The sequence below is a fragment of the Pseudomyrmex gracilis genome, unplaced genomic scaffold, assembly GCF_002006095.1.
Source record: "Pseudomyrmex gracilis isolate BER0280 unplaced genomic scaffold, ASM200609v1 scaffold_37, whole genome shotgun sequence".
NCBI classification, from domain to species: Eukaryota; Metazoa; Arthropoda; class Insecta; order Hymenoptera; family Formicidae; genus Pseudomyrmex; species Pseudomyrmex gracilis.
In genome coordinates, this window is record NW_018020621.1 from 906,171 (window position 1) to 930,477 (window position 24,307).

General features: G+C 41.4%; 1 protein-coding gene across 1 annotated transcript in view; it reads left to right on the top strand.

The window, feature by feature from the left end:
* Positions 1 to 209: 209 nt before the first annotated feature.
* The window catches only part of LOC109852831, a 104,016-nt gene continuing 79,918 nt past the window's right edge, over positions 210 to 24,307 (top strand). Inside the window, exons 1-3 of the mRNA XM_020424356.1 lie at positions 210 to 1,126; positions 3,827 to 4,288; positions 14,452 to 15,227. Coding sequence (XP_020279945.1) covers positions 4,226 to 4,288; positions 14,452 to 15,227 — 839 coding nt within the window. The 5' untranslated portion in view covers positions 210 to 1,126; positions 3,827 to 4,225. The remainder of the gene's footprint in view (positions 1,127 to 3,826; positions 4,289 to 14,451; positions 15,228 to 24,307) is intronic.

Genomic DNA, 24,307 nt, shown 5'->3' on the forward strand with positions numbered 1-24,307 from the left:
GGGAGGAATGAGAGACTCGACTCGAAAAAAAACGCCCAAGTAAGAGAGAGAGAGAGAAAGAGAGAGAAAGAAAGAGAGAGAGAGAGAGAGAAAAGGAGGCGGGAGGACGGAGTGAGCGAGACGCGCGTGTACATGTGTGGCGCGAAGGAAGGGAGCCAGGAAAGCTACGGATGCTGGCCGGCGGCGGCCATGTTGCTGGTATCTCGGAGAGAAGAGAGTGATCAAGGAGGCTGCTGCACTGTGCTTGTGCTGTTTGCCTCTTCAGCCGAACCGTTCAAACTTTGAGCGTTTTAATTCCACCTGCTGCGACGTGCGAGTAGCGCGGTGCACAGTTTTTACGTTCACGTCTTTGTCCGATCTGGTTCTAATTCATTTTCAAATCACTTGAATCGATCAGAAGTGAAGTTTTCCTAGTGAATTGTGAGCTAACGCGGCCACGTCGTTGTCGCGTCGTTTACCGCGCGCGTACTATCGTGTGATTGCCGGTGCGCGATTTATATGCAATACCGAACAGAACACGAGTATCGAATCACAAAGATCGAGTTCGATCGGGGACAATATTGAGTGGTGCGCGAAGACGAAACGACCGTGGAGTGACCGACGGCGCAATGCTAATGAACGGTAGTGAGACAGGTTGGTGACAAGTGAACGGACGCGACGCACTTCGAAGAGCTACTCCTTATCCGGAATCTCGGAGTTCTATACACGCGGTACCAGTAGTCGTAACGCAAAATACAGCGTAAAAGAACAGCGGGTTTCTCTCCGAGAAAGAATGTCCTTAACAGAGTAATCCCCCGTCGTAGCAAATTCGCCGAGAAATCGTACGCCTCGGTATGAAGGTGGTGACACTATCATCCGTTGAGATGTGATCCAGAACATAGGAGGGACGCTCAGTAGTTTGTAGTTGGTCCCCATCTCCCCTCTCCCCCTTCTCTATCACCTTATCACCCCACTAGCCTTTGCAACCTCTACCACCTACTCTACCTCTCTCCCTCTCCTCTACGTCCTCCAGTAATCCATTGCGCCGGTAAAGCGACCATCGGATCAGCGTCTTCTTCCGAATGCGTCGGAGGCTGTACCGCACAACAACAACTTCTCCCACCAATTTCTAATGCGATTCCTATGAGTGAGTATTATCTTTTATATATGTATATTGTTTGTTCGTTTCTCTGTTTTACAATAGTCTCTATATTATTTATAGCGCGCTTCACTCTTTCCTTGGCACATCTTCATCAATTGCTGCGAGCTACCTGCGTGATGACGCACAGGTGACGCGCAGGTGACCCACGTTTAATGCCTCTCACACTTCCATCTTATTTCTTTACGCTTGTACAAATGTTTCGTGTTTTATTTTCATTGTTTCTCATACACTTTTCTCAACGTAAAGTCTTCGATCTCTCTTGTAAGAGTTTTGTTATTTATTTATTTTTTTTTTTTTTTAAAGATCTCTCTGCAGAGAGAAAAATTTCAGAGAAAATTAATAATATTTATTAAATCATAATATTCTCGGTTGAGAGATTTTTAACTATAAAACATTTTTATACTACTTAAATTATTTTTTAAAACTAGTCTGTGTACAGCAATATTATTTTTTATATTAGTAACAAATAGGACAAAACGGCACTTTGCTCGCGCGCGCACAAGTAGCGATTGTTTTATTTTTTTTATTTTTTTTCACACAACATAGATTGTCTGAAGTCGTATCTCCTTGAGTTTTCATTTCATTGAACATATCTTATCTGTTTCTTTTTAGCATGCCGTATACATATGTGTATCTATTGTTTTTCTTATTTTTTTCTCTTTGATAATTTTTTTTTCAAATGCAAACTATAAGTTGTATAGCATTCACAAATTTTTTTTAACACTTTTCTACTCTTGTCAACATTTTGGACCTGTTAAATTATCGATAATGGTTCGGAAAACAGTCACTTATTTGGGGACTACAAAGGTTATTTCCTAAAGATTCTTCGACCTAAAAGTCAAACTAAAATCTGATAAATAAAAGTGAATAGATCTTTTTCATTATCCGTCTCTTATCGATAATGGAAATAGACTAACCTGTGGTCAATTATTAACGGTATGTTTCTCTAAACACGAAAATAAACTTGTCAACAACCTTCAAATAACCAAGAAAGCTGATTTTCGTACCCGTTCAACAACCGTGTTAAATTCCGTTCGCAAGTAGGTCGGTCTCTATAAATGTTCTTCAAGGGAACCACCTCGAACTCTCACTGGATCTCTAGAAAATTCACTCTCGGTACACTAACGGCAGTTTTGTGTTGCAGCTGTTGCTGCTTGAACGATTTCGATTTACTGCCGCCGCAGCTGCGACCGCGTTCTAGGATCTATCGGCGGCAGATGCAAGATGTGTTCGCCGAGGTGTTCGCCGCCGATAGACACATCGCGCGAACCGTCAACTGCATTACTTAGTACGACTCGACTCAGACTCCTCCGTCTCCGAAAGCATCGTTCACTGACGCGAAGCGAGGGCGTACAGGTACTTGAAATACAAACGGACCCACGGAGGTGGGTCCAATCTGATGGGGTTCCCTTTAAGAATCAGGTTAGACCGGCCGAACCTGCTTCTCTGCCTTCTCGTCTCCAGTTCGCGGTTGTGTACCGGCCCCGTGCGTACCTACTCCTTCTCTCAGGTTGCCCCAATCTCCTTCTTCCGCGTAGTAGGTAGGCACTTACCTACCTACTTCCCGCCGCCACCATCTTCGGCATCTCTCGCTGTTCCTCTTCGTCTCTCTCTTCTTCTTTCTAACAACCAGTCTTGTTCCTTTCTCGCGAGCATCCTCCGCGTCTCCGTTATTGACGGGACCGGACCGAGAGAGATGAGTACGCAAGAGAGAGAAAGAGAGAGAGAGAGAGAGAATGAAAGACGGAAGAAAAAGGAGAGAGTGAGAACCGGCACCGTTCTGTGTGTTCACTCTCGATGGTTCGGCTTCCTCGTTACGTCTATTATTATACCTGTCTATCCGTCAGAGCAGTGCCCGCGAGCTGAATTCCAGTTTTACGCGCGCGCCCTCCTCCACGCTCGCGCACTTCTCGCGCTGTAGTAGTAGGAGTAGATGGGTGAGTCGGGAGAGAAGAGCGAACCAACTGGTTTTGCTAACATCCACCTGGGCGAGACCGCGTTGCGAGGACGTAGAATTCGCGGGATCAGACTGGTTGACCGACATCCGCGCGCGAATCCTTGCCCAGCGAAAAGTGAATAACGTCGAACCTGCCTCGGTCGCGCGCGGGTTCCGGTTTTCCGCTTGCGGGACCACGCGATCTTCAGGCACGTGAACCTTCGCTTTTTGAACAACGGTCACGTGCGAGTACGAAGCATCATTTGGTCTCGCTTTTATTTATGTCTAGGTCGACCTACCTGCAAAAATACCACAGCACTTTGAGACTAATTTCAGAGGGTTTCGAACTATTTTATTGTATATACCTGATATTTTTCGTACCTGGACGAGCTAAAACGTTTTTTTTTTGTTGAAGATTTCGAAAGTTTGTTTTTCAATGATTTTCGTTTCCTGCCGTTTTCCTCTCGAATTTTCCTTTGTGCGTGTGCACTGGTTGTAGTTACGATAATACACATTCCTGTGTATTACGCGCATCCGAAACTCCATTTGAATCGCAATAGAAAAAAAAAGAGCTAACAAAAATAATTTACTAAACGTTAATAATTATACCCATTAAGTAATTATCTATAAAACGTTAGTAATTATTATAAGTATTTTATAAGAGAAAATACATTCCGAAAATAAATTCATACACACACGTTATGTATCTTTTTTTAAAATTGCAATTTGTTTTTTTTTTTTGTTTACAGGTCGTTCTTGCCCGATGTTTTCCTCCGAATAATGATGTGCCATATAATAAGATTGAACAATCTGTGATACCCGATACTAACGTTGGCTAGACATCTAGTCAAAGATAGGGATCAGACTGGGATGTCCGTCAGGCCGGAGTTTTCGACATACTTTTCAGTGCTCTACCCACTAATCGCAACGATATTGTTGCAAACACACATTGCATAGAGAAAGCTAAATCGATGGCGGTAACTTGTCCCACCATCGCATTAAACTACAAAGAGAACCGTTTGTCACGTTTGTCACGATTTCTGGAACGAATCTCCGAAAGAGCAATTCAAGCCTTGACGCTTTGAGCGAGACTTTTTTCCCGGATTTCACATTCCGGATAGAGAAGATTTGGAAGACGACATCAAAGAATGTCGACGTGCACCGACGAGGCCGACAACGCACCATTGCACATGCAGGAGACATTATCTCCGGTCAGTCCTAAGTTATTGGCTCTGACTATATTTTCAGACCCAAGCAAGTCTAATTATCTAACACCATTATCTAACATTTTACTAATTAATTTCATAATAAACTAACCAAAATCTACAGTTGTCGACAATAATAAGAGGGTCGATTATGGGTCTTCCGCTTCTTGGTGGCTGGTCTGTAAGTACTAATCCGACTTATCCAGATATGCTCATGTAAAGTTTAAGTTTGACAATTTTTTTTTATATATATATTTCATATATTTTTTATATTTTATATACTTTATTTCAGAATATGTAAAAATTGAAATAAAAGTTATTGTAAGTGTTGATTATTTCATCATACAACTTACGAATTTTGTTTTATTTTTTTTAATGAAAACTTTGTCTGACTTGCATGCAATAGATTTATCGAAGTGTTAAAAGCTAACGTGCAATTACACCAGAAATATACACGTAATTTGTGACTTTGCTTGTACTTGGCTTGAAAACAAAGATTATACCCGGTCTTTGAATCTGTAAACAGAAAAGAGCAATACATAAGACAGGCAATACAGTCGTTAGAATCAGTTGTTGTTGCGACGTTGCTCTTAATACATCGGTATCTCAAAAAATAGAATCTTAAAAATACAAACATTAACGAAAAATCGAACGTGCATGTGATCGAATTGCGAGAATCTGTAACCGTGTGTCGTTTTGTGTTCACTTCAACTCGTGTGTGTTTTTCAAAAATAGAAGAACTTTACGAAATTTCTTGTTTTGTTTTAATTGTGTATAAAGAACGTTAACGTAACTTCTCCTGAAATTGTGTGTATGATATAAAAATAACGTCTTCATGGAGACAAACCCCTTCTATCTCATAAGATTGTTACTAAACGATGAAACCTACGATGAAAACTCACCGGTAATTAAAGTACCTAAAACTTATTTTATCAATTTTCTGTTTAATTTTTATTCTTTGTCTTTCTGACATGTCAACTGCATTATCTCATTTTGTCAAATGATTTGTTTATGTTTGTGTGTGTGTATTTATATATATTTATATTATTTTTTATATATTGTTTACTTTTTTTTTCTTTTTAAGAACAATGCGATTTTCTATATTTTTTTTTTTATAAATAAAGAGTTTACTTCGTTTATTTTATGTATGTTTTGTTTATGTATTATATATTTGTTGTGTATGTATTTGTTTTTTCAATTCTTGAATGCAAACGGTCATATTATATTATACATTGTTACAAATCAAGAGAAGGGGAATTTTGCAAAAATAATAGATATTGAGATATATAAGGTCCGATTTCTTCATATCTTCCGGAACCTATCTTCTGGATAAAGATATGCAAAAAGATACACTTTGTCTTTTACGACCGATTTCTTTATACCTCTCGATAGCTATCCTCTCAATAGCTATCCTCTGGATAAATTCCTCTGAGAACCAATAAGGAGAACCAATTTTGGAAGATATCTTCTAGATAAAGTTATCGAAAACTTATCTAGAAGTGAAAAAATTGGCTGTTAGAGATTTGTAGATAACTATCTTTTCGAGTGAAGAAATTTAATATAAGAAATTTAATAAGAAATTTAATATAAAGCTTGTACGCGCGCGCGCGTAAAGTGTCAAAGTAAAGACCTACGCCAATGATAAGATCAATGTCTCTCACAATTTGCTGAATGAGTGAATTTTAAATATACAACTAACAAAGAAGAAGAAGAAGATATATAAACATAACTAATAAATTTGAATAAAAAAGTAGAAAAAAACTAAACGAAGATTAAAATAAGAGAAAAGAAAAGAAAACAAAGATATATAAGCACAACTAATAAATAAAACGAAGATATATAAACAACTAATAAATTTGAATAAAAAAGTAAAAAAAAACTAAACGAAGATTAAAATAAAAGAAAATAAAATAAAATCGATGAATTCTTTAAATATATAATTAAAATGCGCGCGCGCGCGTGTGTGTGTGTGTGTGTGTGTGTGAGAGAGATTCTGAAGAAAACCCGTTTTCCTGTAACAATTTTAAAGAGATTGAAAGAGATCATTCTGAGACCGTGAATGTGCCTAATAATGTTTGTACATTTTTTGTGTTTGTCATTTGTATACGTCACACTCTTTTTGACTTTGTGGAATGCATTTCAGTTCGTCGATGTAAGAATTCGATGTGAAAAATCTGCAGGAAATGTCACAATGAAAAGAAAAAGAATTAAAATTCTTTTACTTCCATATTTCTCTAAAAAGATATTACGGTTTTGTGCTCAACACATTCAATGCTGTTTTCTCTGTAGTCGCCACTATATTTAGCAATGCAAAATTTTTTCATAAAGTAGTAGTAGCAGTAGCAATAGTAGTGGTAGTAGTAGTAATAGTAGTTTGTGTTTCTATCTTTATAAGTGTGCAAAAGAGAGAGAGAGAGTTGAGCTTGATTTGAACGTGTAATACGATATCATCGTGCTTTTTTCGCGAAAGAGAGAGAGAGAGAGAGAGAGAGAGAGATTTTCAACGACATCGAGAAGGACAGAATCAAGAAAAAAATACATGTATGAGCTTTTTTTCTGCATTAAAAGCAGACAGGCCATATTCCTTATCAAATCCTGAAATTCTTTTATTCAGACAAAACGTACGTTAGGTATGTTAGGCATCCGCTCGTCGTACGTAAACGTACGTTAGGCTTCTGTCGTTTATGTATATACGTATACGTATATGTGTATATATGTATACAGATACACACCTGTATACCGTGGACAAGAGATCTGCCGTAGAGCGCCGATGACTCTTCAGATTTCTCGTACCTGACGGTTAAACGAAGGGAACCTTCGACGATGATCGCGCCGTTCATTACAAAGATAAGAAGTAAAGGCTCTTTAATAGAATTCCGAGCGACTGGTTATTTTGTATCTTCATTAACTTTTTCGTTAACCGATTCGTTATTGGGCGGCAAACTGGAGAAAAAAAAAGGGAGATGGAAAAGAGATGGAAGAGTCCTGTGTGATTCGTGGGCGCTCGTCTTTTTTTCGATTCGAATGACTCATACCGACCGCAAAAACGAAATTGAAAGCATGTAAAAAAAAAATAAAACATATATGTACATATATTGAAAGGAAATGACGGAGATATCGAAATACTTGCGAAACACGCATACACCGGCAGCAAAAAACAGAGGCGCTTGATAAGTAATCAACGATGACGTTAATTAAATAAGCGATGTGTGACCGATGTATGCATGTGAAATCAACTTACATCGTAGCTTCTACAAGTATCGGCAATTTGTGCGAAAGTCAAGTTCTATAATAAAGATCAGTCTCGAGATTACATAATATTTAATTTGACTTCTAATTTCAACCTTCACGTTTTACTATGTAGAAAATATGTTCGAAAAAGATTGGTATGGGTTCATGTGTGTATTCGTACATTAATTTTACATTATTTATTCAACGAGAATAAAATAGTTCACTTGTAACAAGAAACCAACAAGTGAAGATACCATAACGAACAATAAGGTTAACGATAACAAAAAGTGATCTCATGTATCTAACGATTCCGCGTAGCCGCGTTGCGCGCGGCTATGTGCGACGCCATGATTGGCAACAAGTTGCAAGGGGGATGTATCCGCGCGCAGTTTGCAGCGTAGCGGAACGGATAAGAAACGAGGGAGTTCGAGAGCGTCTGCGAGTTTCAGCCGTGGACGGACTGGAGTATTCGACCGACGGACGTACACGTCTAGACTGCTCTCACGATCCGCGGACCAGCCACGGCCAATTAACTGTTATTATGAGGGATTTCTTGCGTGTAAACAGAACGCGCAGCATCCTAAACGAGTTGCTTCGCGATCCCCTTGAAGATTCGCAGTAGCGAGTTTCGAGCTACTCGCGAAATCGCGAAACGTTTGTCTCGCTCGGAAGTGCTTGCGCACTTTGATTGAACGGCGCCGTTGATGCGCGATCGTTTTCGTTTTTTACCTTCAGGTTAATTTGTTCGCTGACGTTGAAACAACGTGCTTCTTAAATAACGATTTATTGTAAACATTAGTAACCAATAAAATATTTTACTGGCTTTTATGTTACACATCTGGTTTTTTTAATATTTTTTTTACATAAACTTGCACTAAAAAAAAAGTTCTATATACGAAAAAAAATTTTGCTGGAACAGCAAGAAGATTAGTCACTACACCGAAAAAATTGCATTCTTGTTTTGAGGAGAGATATCCCACTTACTTTAAGTATATTTTATGCTAAAATAGGCGCCAAGAAGAGTTTCTTATTTTAAGAGGAAAATCCTCTAAATAGTAATATTGATAAGAATATATACTGATTAGAATATAAAAAGCCTCTATAGAAAAACATATATATCTCACTATCAAAAAAGACTATATTCTTAAATTAAGAATATATTCTTAATTTCAGAAGAATATCATCTAAAATCTTTAAGAAAATTTTTTAAGTATAAAATCTTCTACTTATAAGAATATAATTTTTTCGGTGTATTGATATTTGTTTCTTTCGCGGTGTACAAAAATTCCTAAAGATGGATTGTGGAACCGCGTGTCACTTATATTTTTTTATTTTCACATTTTTATATTTTTATTTTTACACCGACGTTTTGTGAATATTCCAATTCGCTTCGTCAGAGTTCCAATGGCAGCCTGATGAGAGTAGAGGCTGCTCTTGAAACTCTGATAAAGTGAATGTCCACAAACGTCGGTTATAAAAATAACATTAATGCGATTTCCAAGTTTTCAAGAATTTCTATTAAATTTGTTGCCTCATCAAACATTTTGTTATTGAAACAAAAAAACTTCATTAGGTTTAAAAAATGTTTCTTGCTGGCCGTATGATAGAAAACTTTTTTGTCGTGTATAAGTATGTACGAGGTGTGATCAAAAAATAAGGTGACTTTTCATTTTTATAAAAAAATATTCATTTATTTATCTAAAATTATGTTATCCCCTTCAAAATAATCCCCCTCTGATACAATGCACTTGTGCCAGCGCTTTTTCCAGTCGTTAAAACACTTCTGAAATGCACTTTTGGGTATTGCCTTGAGCTTCTCCAGCGATGCAGCCTTAATCTCCTCAATCGTCGCAAATCTTCGTTCTTTTATGGGCCTTTCATATACCCATGATTCGTCACCAGTTATAACCCTTTTGAGCAGATCAGGATCATCATTGGCCACGTTCAGNAGACTGAGCAGATCAGTGATCGCTTGGTGATTCTTTAATATGATTGAATCTTGCCTTTAGATCTTCAATGGATCTAAATGTAGAAACCAATCATATTGAAGAATCACTAAGCGCTCACTGATCTGCTCAGTCTGCTGAACATGGGCCACGTTCAGAAGACTGAGCAGATCAGTGATCGCTTGGTGATTCTTTAATATGATTGAATCTTGCCTTTAGATCTTCAATGGATCTAAATGTAGAAACCAATCATATTGAAGAATCACTAAGCGCTCACTGATCTGCTCAGTCTGCTGAACATGGTCATGGTCATTGACGTCGTTCAACATGTCTTGGGCGATGTTCATGCGATGCTGCTTCTGATCAAAATTAAGCAGTTTTGGAACGAATTTCGCTGACACACGTGTCAAGAGTTTTTGAACACTTAATACCATTTTTTACACAAAAATTAATACAAACTCTCTGCTCTATTATTTTCAACAGCAAAAAATCGCCGAGCACGCAAACACGAGTCTGACCTTTATGCCTCTCACATAAAAACAACACATGCTATATAGTCAAAACTGTGAACATATGATTGTGACGAGTGTACCAACACAACAACAACAAAAAAATTTTGAAATTAGAGTGTACAGAGCGCGCGAAATTCCAAGAATCACCTTACTTTTTGATCACACCTTGTATGTATACACGCTAGCGGTTGTAGTCGGTGTAGCATCATAAATGTTTCGAATGCATCATTTTATCGTTGTTCTACATCTGCTGGAAATAAAGATAGTTAACATGATGCTCGTTAGCTCGCAATTTAACATAACGTACAACCAGTCGCGTAGACGTGAAAAGTCGAGACAGACCTTATCAACCACACGTTGCGGTGAGCATCAATAAATTTGTTTTTGTTTAACGTTTCACGACTCGTTTAGCAACGAACAGAACCGTCCGATTATTTCATACATTTATGTTTTATACGTTCTACAAGATAGCCGGATTAGATCAGTGAGTTTGCGTGACGATGCGAACAACTGTAATTCGATAAGTATGACGACAGACCGCGACGGAGTAACAACAGAGTCGTAAAAGATAATTTTTACCGTTTGTCGCTATTGCATTCCGTGCGAGAGAAATGCAATAAAAACTAATGGATTCCGTGCGTGCGGTTCCGGTTCCAACGGTGTCGGCGCGAGCGCGATAAATTTCAGCGACTGACGTTAGGATTAGATTTCGAGGGAAATACATGGCCGAGTATTCGCATCGAAGAGTACTTAACGTCGTGTAACGACCGCGGGAGGTTCGTGTCGCGGTTACGCGACTCACCGCGGTTGTGTTGATTAATGTTTCTGGTCGGCGTATCTGGGACCCCTGACACTGCCGATGAAGCATATCGTGATTTTAAGAAATGAATCCGAAGAGAAAGAGAAATTTTCTCAACGGCAGAAAAACTGTAAAAAAAATGAAGAAAGTTTAAATTCGCAAAATTGCAATGCGTTTGATTGCGTGATGTTTTTATATTGTCGATGTTTTATGTTGTCGTGTTATTTAGTTGTAGTTGTAATGTTCTGTTGTGTAAATTCGCGGCTAAATAATAAAAGATTCTTCTTAACAGAATTATTTATTACACGTCCTGCATGTCCAGTTCATACATTGTGGATCGAAATCGAAACGAAAAACCGAACGTCATCTTGAACAAATTCGCCTTCGACTCGAATCCCGAAGCAAAGATCACATTTGTGCGAGATTACACACAGCACACATAAAACACCCAAAAACATTTCTCATGTGTTCTCATTAGAGATTTCGCAAAAATTATTAAAATATTATATATGACACACAAACAAACTAAGTAACAAAGTTGTGACGTTATTAAACACCGAGTTTGTCAGGCGCTCGAGAGTAATGTGAAAAGTCGTAATCTCGCAAAATAAACAATGTTACGTACTTTGGCCTGTGGCAATCGGGAAACACGTGTGGTCTATTCAGAATTTCTCGCGCGCTCGTCCATTAACGATTTTACCGACTGTATTTCATCACGCTAATCCTCGTGCTTAATCGTAGCCGCGATTATTCACGCGGCGTCTGAATTTACGACGGTCAGCGCGCGAGGAAATATAAAGAAAACCGGTGACACACTCGGAGGATTAAGTTTCTCGCGCTAGGAGAAATAAGTAAACAGTGAAAAAGAATTTAATTTTGCAAAGAGCGAGCGAGAGAGAGAGAGAGAGAGAGAAAGAGAGAGAGAAGAGGTGACAAAAAGGCGGAAAAAAAGAGCGGATTTTTGTTTGCCTCGGACTAACGCGTGATTCAACGCTGTATCTTCTAGCGCACTAAGTTCTTCGGACATTAAGAAGATGATTCATAATATTGTTAATTATGTTAATTGACGGTACCCATCGTTGCAGCTGCAAACCGCTGCAATATGCGCGCGCTTTAATAGCGGCTGCCACGTCGCTCGCTGTCACGTTACGAATGATGCCGCATACAGTGACTGTGTGGCATCGGGCAGCTCTCCGAGGTCTTCGAGGTTTTCCTAGGAAAAGGCGAGAAAGAGAGAGAGAGAGAGAGAGAGAGAGAAGAGACGAAGAAAAGGGAGAAACTTCGCGAAATAACTCACGTTACTGGCTAGAAAGCACGATAATCCGGCGACACGGTCAGAAATTCCAAACGACGTCGTTACTGTACCGTTTCGTTATTTATGCGGGTCGAAGGGGTTTTCGCGCATTAACTTCGCGGATAGACGTGTCGCCGAGTAGATAGGTGCATCGGTAGGGCACGCCGGTCGTTTACGATCGTCGTCAACGAACATGTTTAAGATATCAATTGTGCATACGAGTTTGTTTTTGTAATTTCGAGTTGACTAACTTAACCGTAGAAGAAACATCTGTAGAGAGGAACGTCTTAGAACGTCTGTACGTCTTAGAACGTCTGTTTGTCTTAGAACGTCTTAGAACGGTCTGTAGAGGAACATTTGAAGAGGAACATCTTTGATTATTGAGTATGTTTTTTGTACGTTGTGAAATTGACTCGTCAATGGCATTTAAGTTTTCGATCTGACTTGATGATCACTGAACAATTTTTATTGTCAATCGCTGAAAATAATTCAAACAAGGATCAAAACGTTTGACGTAAATCAATAAAAGTGCACCAGCGATCGAAACTTTGTCAATAGACGCGAAAAAAGTTATTTTTCTCATCTTTGGAGATCCCCGCTGGTGTATGCGCGTGATCTCCATACGCGAAAAAAAAAGTTTTGCTATTAGACAGTCAGCACGAAACTATCTGTTGAGTCTATTGAATTTTTGTTTCATCGTTAAAACGTTTTGTTAGCAAAATAAAAAATCTCAATAGGTTTTAGCCCATTTTTTGCTCATGTAGCAACTAATTTGCTATTTCAGCAAATCTTTTTTTCTGTGATCAAATTGTCTGAACTTTTCACACAAACTCTATCCCATCCCATCTAACCTATCCTATCCTATCTAATTATTACCTTTGTGTTATATTTACTTCCACTCTTTAGAACCTACGGACATTTGCATGAGAGAAAGCTCCATCCCTACGCATGTGCGAAACGACATTTGTCGCGAGGTACACATCGGTGAAAACGCGACTTATCACGTAACGCGCTGTCTTCGGAGAACAGTATATAAATCGCGACTCGTGGAAGCAATTAGATAATGACGGTGTGTCGCGGTGGAGGATGAATCGCGTCGGCTTCTCGGAAATGAAAGCGCGGAGGCGCCGGATTCTTCCTGAATTTCGCGACGAAGAAGGCCGATCTCTGCGCGATCGCGAACGGCAAAACTTTCAGTCCAGTCCAGTTCGCGATCGTTTGATCTTTCGAGTCCGTGCGCTGCGTCCGGAGAATTCCTCGGCGCGAGCTCTCTCGCGCGCTTCGCACACAGAAACGGGCGATTAATTATGACGAGAGGAGAGATGTTTGAGCGAGGAGAAAAACTCTCTCACACGCGTAAACGTCTCTCGCGCGCTTCGCACACATCGCGCGAGAAGATATTAATATAAATTTTCTATCGCGCGATGCTAATTAGCATTCGAAATTGTTACAACAAGCTCGCGCGTTGCAACACGCGCTCGAGGTGTGTTCCACGGGAGCGCGCTCGGCCGTGTAAATCCCAATGTCGTAAAGCCGCGCTTGTTAAGACCGCGATTAATAAATTAGCGCCGGTTGGATTAACTTTGTTATCATTGTGTTTGCGGGCGATTTAATTCAGCGTGTGCGTGCGCATACGCGATAAGCGCGCGGCTTCAGAAAGAGGAAAAAAAAGAAAAAAAGAAAAACGCCTTCGCGCGATAGCTATTGTGCTCTGTAAAGATCAAGGCTCTTCGTTATTTCTCGGCGTATCGGTATGTCTCTAACGTGGTTACGGCGTGTGATTTTACGACGGCGCGTGTATAAATATACATCGCGTTTTCTTAATCCGTTTAAGACAAGAAAAGAACTAATCCTATATAAATATATCAAGTGATAAACAAGATGATAAAATAAAGAGGGAATATTTAAACACAATGGAAAAAGAGAGAGACCGATACGAGCCGGCTGTCCGTGTATAAAAATGTTTGTTTGAATCTTCGGTCGAATGTTTTCGATCCTTGTATCGGGGGATCCTTCTCCAGTGACAAACTAAATTATATGACGGATTGCACATCAGCTCGCAATTCGAAATGTTTGGTGGTTTTTAATAAATAATTGTGTCATAATGAAACTTTTGATAACGAAAAAAAACCCCCGAACTGAACGAGATGATAATCGTATACTGATCAGTATACACGAACGTCCAGTATTTTAGCTCCTATTGGTTTCTATTTTTCCATTCGACAATTTCACAAGCAGATTAGTTTGTTAAAAAACAAATGTGATAACACAGACAAAATAAAAATTCAGATTTCGAAATTTCGTTTACCGATAAAAAGACGGTAAGTTAATTGGTCAAATGTATCGACTGTCTTATTGATTTCTGTTACTGTACGCCTCTATTACAGGTGCAGGAGGCTCCAGTTTCGCCGGCGTCTTCTCTGAGCAATCAAAATCAAAATGACAGCGAGCAAGTCCTCCTCACGACCATGCAGCCGGTCAACGTGCTCGAGTTGCACGAACCGCCGCCCGTACACACCCTCCATCCAAAATACCATCACCATCATCGCCACCATGTCCATCACCATCCTCATCATCATCAACAAGAGCAGTCGCATATTCAGTCCAATAATACGAACGATGTACAACAACGCGCCGCGGTCGCAGCGGACGATCCTGACGATCGGGTAACACCAGGCGCCGAGACCGCGGCGGCCGGCATCGACTTGATTTACAATGACGGACAAAAGACGGTCATGTACACGCACGACAAGGAGATCATCTACGAGAACGAGCACACGGATCGGGTCCAAGTGCTCGAGTATCCGCCGCCGCCGCCCACGCCTACGTCGCCGCCTTCGCCATCAGCCGGTGTGACGAGGACAACGAGCCTGATCTCGCCCTGTGTCACCGCGCGATACATCGCCTCGGCTGCTGGTTCGGCTACGGGTCTCCATCTGCAACACTATCCGCAACTGCAGCTGCAACACGAGGACGAACTGTCACCCACGGTGCGTCACACCGTCAGCACAACAGTTCCAAACTGCAGCCCGTCGACGACCACGACAACGGTCCTGGTTCTGTCGGAGCTCGTCGCGGCCGACTCGCCTGCCGTCGTTGCAGCTGCGGCCGGCCAGCAACTGACACTCACAACCGCCGCCGCTGCAGCATCGCTTCGTGCCGGGTAAGTACGCGTCCACGTGTCTCGAACTCACCTCCTTTCTGCTTGACTTAACTCGCTCGCGCGAGTATCTGCCACGTAGTCATTTTCCTTGTTGTGAATTCAAACGATCTCTCTCGTGTGTTGTTTGAATAATCATATGCAGCGGAGCGTGTTACACGGTTTACGTCACACAAATCCCATTTGTGTCGCGTGTTGTTTTACATGTAGTTGCGAATCCTCGGCTCGTTCGTCTGTAACAGTCATCTGATGACGGTTCGCGACGCGGCAGGTAATTTATCCTCTTCCCTCATTATTGACTCACAATGCGTCTTGCGGTTTGGTCTATCCGCCACGACAGATGTGACCGCAACGCTGCCGCCGCCGCCGACACGAAACACGACCGACGAGAAGAGTCGGATTTTTAGCGATTTTCATTAACATACACATACGACAAATTTTCTAATTCGCATTCAGTTTTGCGAACACGAATCGATTTGCAACACAATCGATTTGCTCGCGTGTCATCTCGCTGGCTCTGAATAACAGCGATTGCTTTAAAAATAACAACAAATAGTTTGCAAAGATAAAACGAGCGAAAGAAGACTTAGTTAACTGAGGAGGGAAATGAGTCACTTAATGTTTGCAATATTGTAAAGGATATTGGAAAGAAAAAAAGCGCGATTACGCATATTTTTCTCGTCAAGATCGTCTCGAAGATATTCGAAGTGATAACATGTTGAAACGAGAGAGAGAGAGAGAGAGAGAGAGAGAGAGAGAGAGAGAGAGAGAGAGAGAAACAGAGTTTGAGAAGACGCGCGGCAAAGGTCAGAACGAAAAAATGAGGGGATGAGCTAAATGTCAGCTTCGGAGCTTGTTACAGCCTCACAAACGAATGTAGAGATTCAGTGGTTCGTTAGCACGCGTATTTACGACTTGGCGACCGAAACAAGAGTAATAATTACAGACTTTTTTTTACAAGAGTTATGCGAACTTATATTTTTCTCTCTCATTCTCTCTCTTTCTCTCTCTGTTTTTCGATAAAAAAGACGCATATTCGTCGAACATGGAAATTTACAAAAGTAATTTGTTGTTTTAATTGCAACCGGAAATAATTAAATTTCATCGGTCGAGCGCGATTAGAAAAACATCAATTTAATGACCGAACAAAGTTTCGATTAACAAATTCTTTCCTATAACAGCGCAGATTGCTTACAATTGTAAAGAACTAATGACGTCATATATTAACAAACGTCTATGAATTATCAGCATTTTTCTATCAATTGTTTTTCCTCGTTCGCGAATTATCGCAGATACGGCAGCAACAAGCCGCGAACAAAAAAAAAGACAAACAAATTGGAACAAGGGTATATATATAGCGCAAGAGGAACGGTGCGCTATCTGGCACGTGTATCAACGTCGACAATTAACAATTATTGCGCGCACTTAGCCGCGAGCTGCGCGGATAAGTCACGTTGCTACGTAGAATTTATTATTACGACGCGAGAGAAGAGAAACTCCAACACACACACACACACGTCTCGCGTGCACGGCGCGCATTTCGCGATATTCGCGAGCGCGCGAATTACGCGCGCGCGCGCGCGCATCAGCGCACGTGGAGTATCGCGAGCCAATAACCATCAACTATATGCGCGCGCGCGCGCCACCTTGTTCTTTCGCAACAAATAAAAATCAGTGACAAAATTAATCGGTGCGAAATATGCGCGCGAAAAGACCTTGGATATCTCGAGGGAAAATAAAGACAACCCTCTCCGCGCCATTTCTTGCAAAAGCCGTTTAGTTTTCGTTCTCTCGCCCCGTCACGAAGCGCGCGTGTTGCCGCACCGTTTTCCCGTCGAATTTTGTTCTCCAATCGAGATTTCTTTCCGTTCGTCAAATCAACGTCAATGTTTTTTTTTCTCCCCGTTTTTTCTCGTCAAAATTACTTTTGCACACAAATTGTTAAAAAAGTCAGTCAATTCGTCATCGAGGAAAAAGTTGACTGTTTATTTCGCTAAAAAAGATGTTTTTACAACGACACTCGAAAATTCGAGTTTCTTTTATACCTTCGCTGATAGATTCGATGACGCAGTTAGTGGGAAAGGAGACCTTCGAAGGATCTCAGATTTGCGCAATTTATTCGCATTGTTGCTCGCGCGCGCGACGCGGAGAGCTTGATTTCATAATATAATAATTTCTATTAGATTTATTATTTTATGACATTGTTTGTTAATTGCCGCGATTATTTTAGCTCGAAAACAATCTAGGTTTTTTGCGTTCGCTTTCCATCGAAGCAATAAATAATCGATATAATATCCGCGTAACACAAAGAAATTGTTCCGCGCAGAAATTCTTTCGTTCTCGGCGATCGAGTGAGGAGAGTGAGAAAAAAAGATCTCCAGAGAGGTTCCTTCCTTACTCTCTTTTGTCTAGTTCGCGATCAGAAACGCAGCTCGGCGAAAAAAGAGAGTCCCTCACGTTCCATCATTCTCTTTCCGTTGACCGTAGCCGTAGGAACGGAGAGAGGAAAGAAAAGGAACAGCAGGACCCGCGCCGTCTTTCCGCTCGCCCATGGCCTCAAAGAAGGAAGTAAAGAAAGAACAAGTTTCTCGCGCGAATTCTCGAATCCCCTTTTATATTTAGTTCGAACGAGTTTTAAACAGTTTTAAAAATTCGCATGTATTTTTTTTCAAGTCGAATAAAAACTTCTCTTTGGCCAATAAATTTTTTATTTTTTTTTTTTTTATCTCACAGGTAGCAAAGTGGATAATTTATGTATGAGATGCAAATCAAGCATCATCTTAAATTAAGCGTCAATTAATCTCGAGACGAATTTAATAATTCGAATTGAAATCAATTCGAATTTCCGAGATGTATTGATTTGCTGATTAAAAAACATATCTGCACGTGCATCAAGCAAATGTGTTTTTTATATATGTTGTTTATATACTTAGAAATATATTTGTTTAAGAATATATATATTTGCACGCGTGCGTCAAGCACGTTGTCTCACATTGACCTGAAAAAAAACTACGTGCTAATAATAAAAAAACAATGTCATTTTGTTTTTTGTTTTAACATACCTACGCACACATTACGTTATAGCGAAGGAGTACTGCAACTTGTAAAAATATTAATATATACATAGAATGATTAATTCCGTTTTTTTTTTCCCTTGAGCAAATCTGAATTATGAATCAGCGAGGTGTGAAGAAATAATTGAGGTTCGTACATTCATTTTAAATCTTTCGGTTCGTATATCCATTTAATCTCCTCGGCATACAGAACGAACAAGTTACGTCTTACGTCGGCGATACTGGTTTTCGTCCCTTTAATTCAAGTTTCTTCCAAGAGAGAGAGAAGATTATCCGTCAAGCCACGCGGATTGATCCATCTTAAATTGAGAACCTGTCTCTCGAATTTCGCCGTCGGGTGAGCAACCGCGAACGAGAGAGAGTTTAAACCCGTGGAATAAGTAGCTTAAAAGCGAAGCCGGGAATAGCAGATCTCGCTTTCGACAGCTTCCAAATCCCGACCGAGTTTCACGATTCCGATCGTTAAACATCATACTTAACGCGTTTAATAAATAAGTCGCGTTTTGCGCGGGGGAAAAAAATTGCTGCTGCGTGCAAATGCGAGAAAAAAAAATGGCAGAAAGAAAAAAAAACGCGCGTGCGCATATCTCTAGTCGTCATTTTACACACGCGTTTAATTAATAGTCCGTTTCCTGTTTTCTTTTTGCGCAATGCGCGACTTAATAAACTCCTACGCGCGCAACGTCGTCCTTTTCAATTAAACCAAACGTTTTCGAGATAACGTCACGATACGAGCTCGCCCGAGCTCAATCAAATCGTTTTCTTACAACGACTTGGCTTTTCTGCCGTTTTACAAATAACGCACGACAAGCCGGCCAGTTGAGTCGATCGATCACCGTCTTTTCCTTCGAATCACTCGATCGCGTTGGCCGCGATGTTATCAGCGATATACCCGGTAAACCGTGTTTGTGTGCGGCGTACGAAAATATTTTCACAATTAATAATCGCTCACAATAAACGTCACGACGTTACAAACGTACATTTTTTTTTTTTTTTTTTTTAATTTTTTTTAGCGTAATTCGCTCGCGTGAAAATTCACGGACGTTGTACTCCCACGCGGACGGAAAGTCGTCTATCTCCCGAGGTGTTCCGCGAAGAGAACCAGTGGTTTTTCACGCCGTTGTGGCAGGAAATTATAATGTTCGCGCGCGACGGCTTCACACGTCGCTGATCACCGTGTTTTCCGTCAATGGGACGCGCTCGCGCAAATATAATCCCGTCTCACAAGTTCGCTTGCCGCCGCCGCCGCCGCCGCCGCCGTCGTCGCGGTAACCACAATGGCGATCGTCTAATGGTCGAGGACCGAACATCGCTCGAGGGCCGCGGCGGCGTAATCTATGTTAATGCGCCGGCGGAGGTGGTTGAGGTATAATAATAGTGTTTTCGAGGATGTGACGTCATATACACCGCCGCGCACAAACACACGCGTGCCGCGCTTTTTCGTGCTTTATTTATTTGACAGATCTCCCTACGGGGCGTTTCTACGTTTATAACCACGGCATTTTCTCCCATTCACTCTCTCTCTCTCTCTCTCTCTCTCTCTATCTATCTCTCTTTCTCTCTCCTTTCGGTTTGCTCCCATATACAGCTCGCGCTAAAGTGTATAAGTTACCGGTGGCCTATTAACGCCGACGAGAAGCACGAGATATAATCCGCGGTGTATAACCCGCAGGCGCGCTCGGCGGTTTCGAGGAATATATCTCTACGCGAAATTTTTCAACCGTCGACCGTCTTCTTTCTCCCCCCGTTTGCTTTTCGCGCGCCGCTCGTCCGACTGGATTGTTAGACGTTGACGTTTATTATGTAAATTGCATTAAGCGCCAAGCCGATATATAGTGATTATCAATTAACGTTAATACAAAGATATGTATAATCCTACAAAATTACACGGCTGTCACGCACAAACAAATAAAAGCTAACGTGGCGCGTTTGCGAACGTAATAGAGTTGCTACGATCACGTTAATTGGCATATAAATATGTCATTTATAATATATTAAAAAAAAAAAAAAAAAAAAATCGAGATGTATGTACTGTGCGCAACGTTGAGCAATGTGTTTTTTTTCCGCGCGTCGTTGGTTAGGTTTTTAATAAAACGCGGAGAGAGAAACGTTCCGGGATCTTCTTTTCGTGACGCAGCAAACATATTTCATCGTGTAATACTTATTGACATGTAATAAGCACATGTGAATGGCATAAAGATCGAGAAATTATATGTGTTTATCTTTAGAGTCCTTTACGGAGGAGAATACGACGCAAAGCGGTTAAATCAAAAAGTACGCAAAATGGTATTCGCGCGCAAAATTGCATCGCGTGGGTTAAGTTCGTTTTCTTTAAAAGTATACGCTCGAAATGAAATCCTCCTTGTGTGTGTGTGTGTGTGTGAAAGCGCCGCCGAATCCCGCGAATTTTTGGATTACCGGACGCCGATGTTTCGTATGCGCCCCAAATTGCCGTAATGACGGTGCACCGACGTAAAAACCGTTTCGTTCGTGGAATCGAGAATGTATAAGCCCGAGAACCCCGCATTTCTTTCCGTTTGTCCCTCACCGTTTCGTTTCCCATATGTATGCCATTCCGCGAAGCGGTCATTTTACAATCGTTCCACGTCGCTCTTAAAAAAAAAAAAAAAAAACAAACATTATTATTTTTTTTTTTTTATTTCAAAGCGATCGGTATTACTGCATTGATTATATCGTTTTTATCGCGTTGTCGCGTTTATTCTTTTAATTACGCCAAAGTATTATTTACACGTCTCGCGTTTACTAGCTTTTTTTTTCTCGTTTTTTACCCCACACTACGCATCGTAACTGACTTATGATTCTGCAACAGGCAATGTCGACTAACTAAAGCAATTCATTTTTTTTTCCGCGATTGAATCAAACTAATTAACGATATCTTTACAGAAAAAAAAATTAAAATGGAGAGTAATTTTAAAGTAGGACAATTCTAAGCTTGATAATCTCTTATTTGAGAGATGATCTATTTTTTATATCTTTATAATTTTTTATATTCGCTTCTATTTTTTTTATGTTAACGAAGGTAATCTCGTGCATTATGCGAAACATTTATTTCACTAATAAATTCACTGACGAAAGCGAATTCGCACGTTAAAATATCGCGAAAAATTGAGTCCACCGTTCACTTTGAAAAATTCAGGATCATTACGCCCGCGATTTGCAGTGCAGATATATTTCAAGTAATGTTCGAAGACAAGCGCGCCGCGATACAACTATCGCAATCAGTCGCAAATAGAAATCGGTTGACGTAAAGACAAATCTGTTCTCTCGCGCTCGTGAGTGATTATGATACGGCGCAAATATAGCGTACGTACCTATAGCTCGCGCGCACGCGAGCACACAAGATACGTGCGCCTATGTGCAAGACCCCGTCGTGCATGCGTCGTGCAGTCGTCGTGTGTTAACATATTTCCTTGCGGCGGCCGATATCTCTCTTTTTTTTTTTTTTTTCCGCCCTCCTATCTTTTCCGTCTCTCTATCTCCGTGTGGTCGGCGAATTTGCATGAGTGCGCTGGTATAAGCGTTACGTGCGCGCGCACAGAAGTGAAAACAACTGTCCGATAGCCGGCCGGCAAACCGATCTCTTTCTCTCTCCTTATCTCTCTCGCGGCTCTTGCTCCCGCGAATCGTATCGAGAATCGATTCTCGACGACGATGGCCTTCGCGTCGATTACGCCCCGCACTTAATAAATGCAAATTGAGAACGCTTATTGAACGAGCTAACGCTCCTTTGTCAGTGCGAGAGAAAATCGATTGACTTAATATCCGATTTAATGGAGATCGTTATTACGGCATGAGGTAGATCGCTGTGTGTGTGTATGTGTGTGTGTGTGTGTGTGTGTTATCTTTCAATTTTTCTTACGAGCACACAACGTGGAATATCGCGACTCTGCTTCTCTCGAATTTCCCATTTTTTTCAGTAGCGAGAATGTCTTTCCTCACGCCCCATTAGTTCTAGACACGTACCGCGAATCTTGGACTCGCTTCCGCTCGATACGAAGTTCTGTATCTTGGACGCGCTTCTCCATCATCTCTCTCTCCGTGTGGTTTCTCTTTCCCTCTCGTCCGGCAAATACCTGTTATTTCACACGCATCGTTGAGTGATCGACATTCGGATCGCAAATCGCCGGAACGCGAGAATAGGCACTGCTGCGATCTCTCTTTCTCGTTGCGCGTCAATCGGTGCTGCGATTCGAGTTCCTTTGCTCGAGATATAGCTTCGAGGCGTAGTACAAGTGCTTCCGGCGACAGAGAGAAAGAGAGAAAGAGAGAGAGAGAGAGAGAGAGAGAGAGAGAACCGGCTTTTGTTACTTCACCGGCCCTTTAAACGCGCGTCCTCGGAGCTCGCAGAAAAAATCCAATTAGTCGTCTCCGGTCGGTCGTGTCCTTATACCGCAGTGCGCAATGCCACGGGGTAAAAAGCCAAAATAAGGAGGACGCGCGTGCGTGCACGCATGCATGAAACACGACGGCACGCATAAGCCGCACGCAAGAAAATCCAACCGTGCCCGCCGGCTAGGGATGCATGCGATATACATTCGATAACATCGACCATCGCCAAACTATCGGCTGCCAATAGTCGATTGCGCACACATTGCAAAATGCAAGCTGGATCTGAACTAGGTGCTGTGTTTCAGCACTGAATTTTATTCGAATTTCTAAGCTCAATGCTCTTTTTGTTCACACACACATACATACACGAGAACGTATTGTCGTCCACGTGTGTATCCGCCAATATATTCGTTCGCTCTCCTGCTAAGTGGAAAACTGCTCTTTTGCGAAATGTCAAACGAGTATATTTTTTTTTTTTTTTTTTTTTTTTTTTACACTGATTCCGAACGAAGTAGAAATATCGATTCTCCGTGGAAAAATTAAGCAACGGATCTCGATAGCGCGTGACGTGTTGTCCGCGAGTGGCAAAGTTATTTGCATACTCTCTGCGGAGTTAAACCCGCGCGCGGGTATATATTTCCGGAGCGCTCGTAAATTACCCGAGAGAGGTTGCTTCGTGCGCCGAATGACTGGCGGATAACACAGTTAGAATCGTAAGGCCGCGAAATCGGACGAATTGCGAAGCGCAAAATGTAGTAAATGTACGTCGTCGCGTCGCCGTCGTCCGCATCGTGATTTGTTTCCACGTTAGTTTGACGACATACACACTCGAGTTAGCGTTCATTCAAGAATCGCGCGACGACCGGTTGGAGCGCAAGCCTCGAGTATGAATGGGAATTAGATGCCGTCGATTGCTTCTTTACCGCCCGATCTTGTCCCCGCAACAATGAGCCACGAAACGATCCGTTTGGCATTTAACCGCGTATGAATAGTCTTTTGTGTGCTAAACTCGTGCGCTTCAATTCCGATATACAGCGTACGTGCATTTAAACTTGACGTCGCGTACACAACGGGAAACACTGATTACAGTACGATAAAATGGATTTAATTTCAACTTATACGAGACACATATTTATTTACAAATTCATGGACTATTTACATACTTCGTTTATTTGTTGATTCGTCTCACAAATTGATTTCAACGTGCACGCGTAAGCGCCGCTCAGTCGCTCGTTCCGCCACGATTTGATTCAACGCGCTATTGTGCGATTTTTTTTCGTGATAAATTGACGATCTGTCGCACAAAAATTCCGTCGCGCAAAAAGTATCACGATTTAGCATATAAAGCGTTAGTTTGCAATGAATGAACGTCAAGCCGCGAGAGATGCAAAAAAAAAAAAAAAACAAACAAACAAACTACTGCGCACGCAGAACGTTCAACTCTATGCGCGTTTTGCGACCGTGACGTATGCGCTCTCCGCGTCCATTGTGAAATGACCTTAGCGTTAGATTATCCGTCGGGATAATCCGATCGAACATTGTGCGTTGCCGCGTCATTCGACACAACGAGCGCGGACTCACTCGCGCGAGAGGAGCAACAAGCGTGCGGGAAGCAAGATAGAACGATGGGAGGACGCGCGCGCGCGCGCGCGAGGAGAG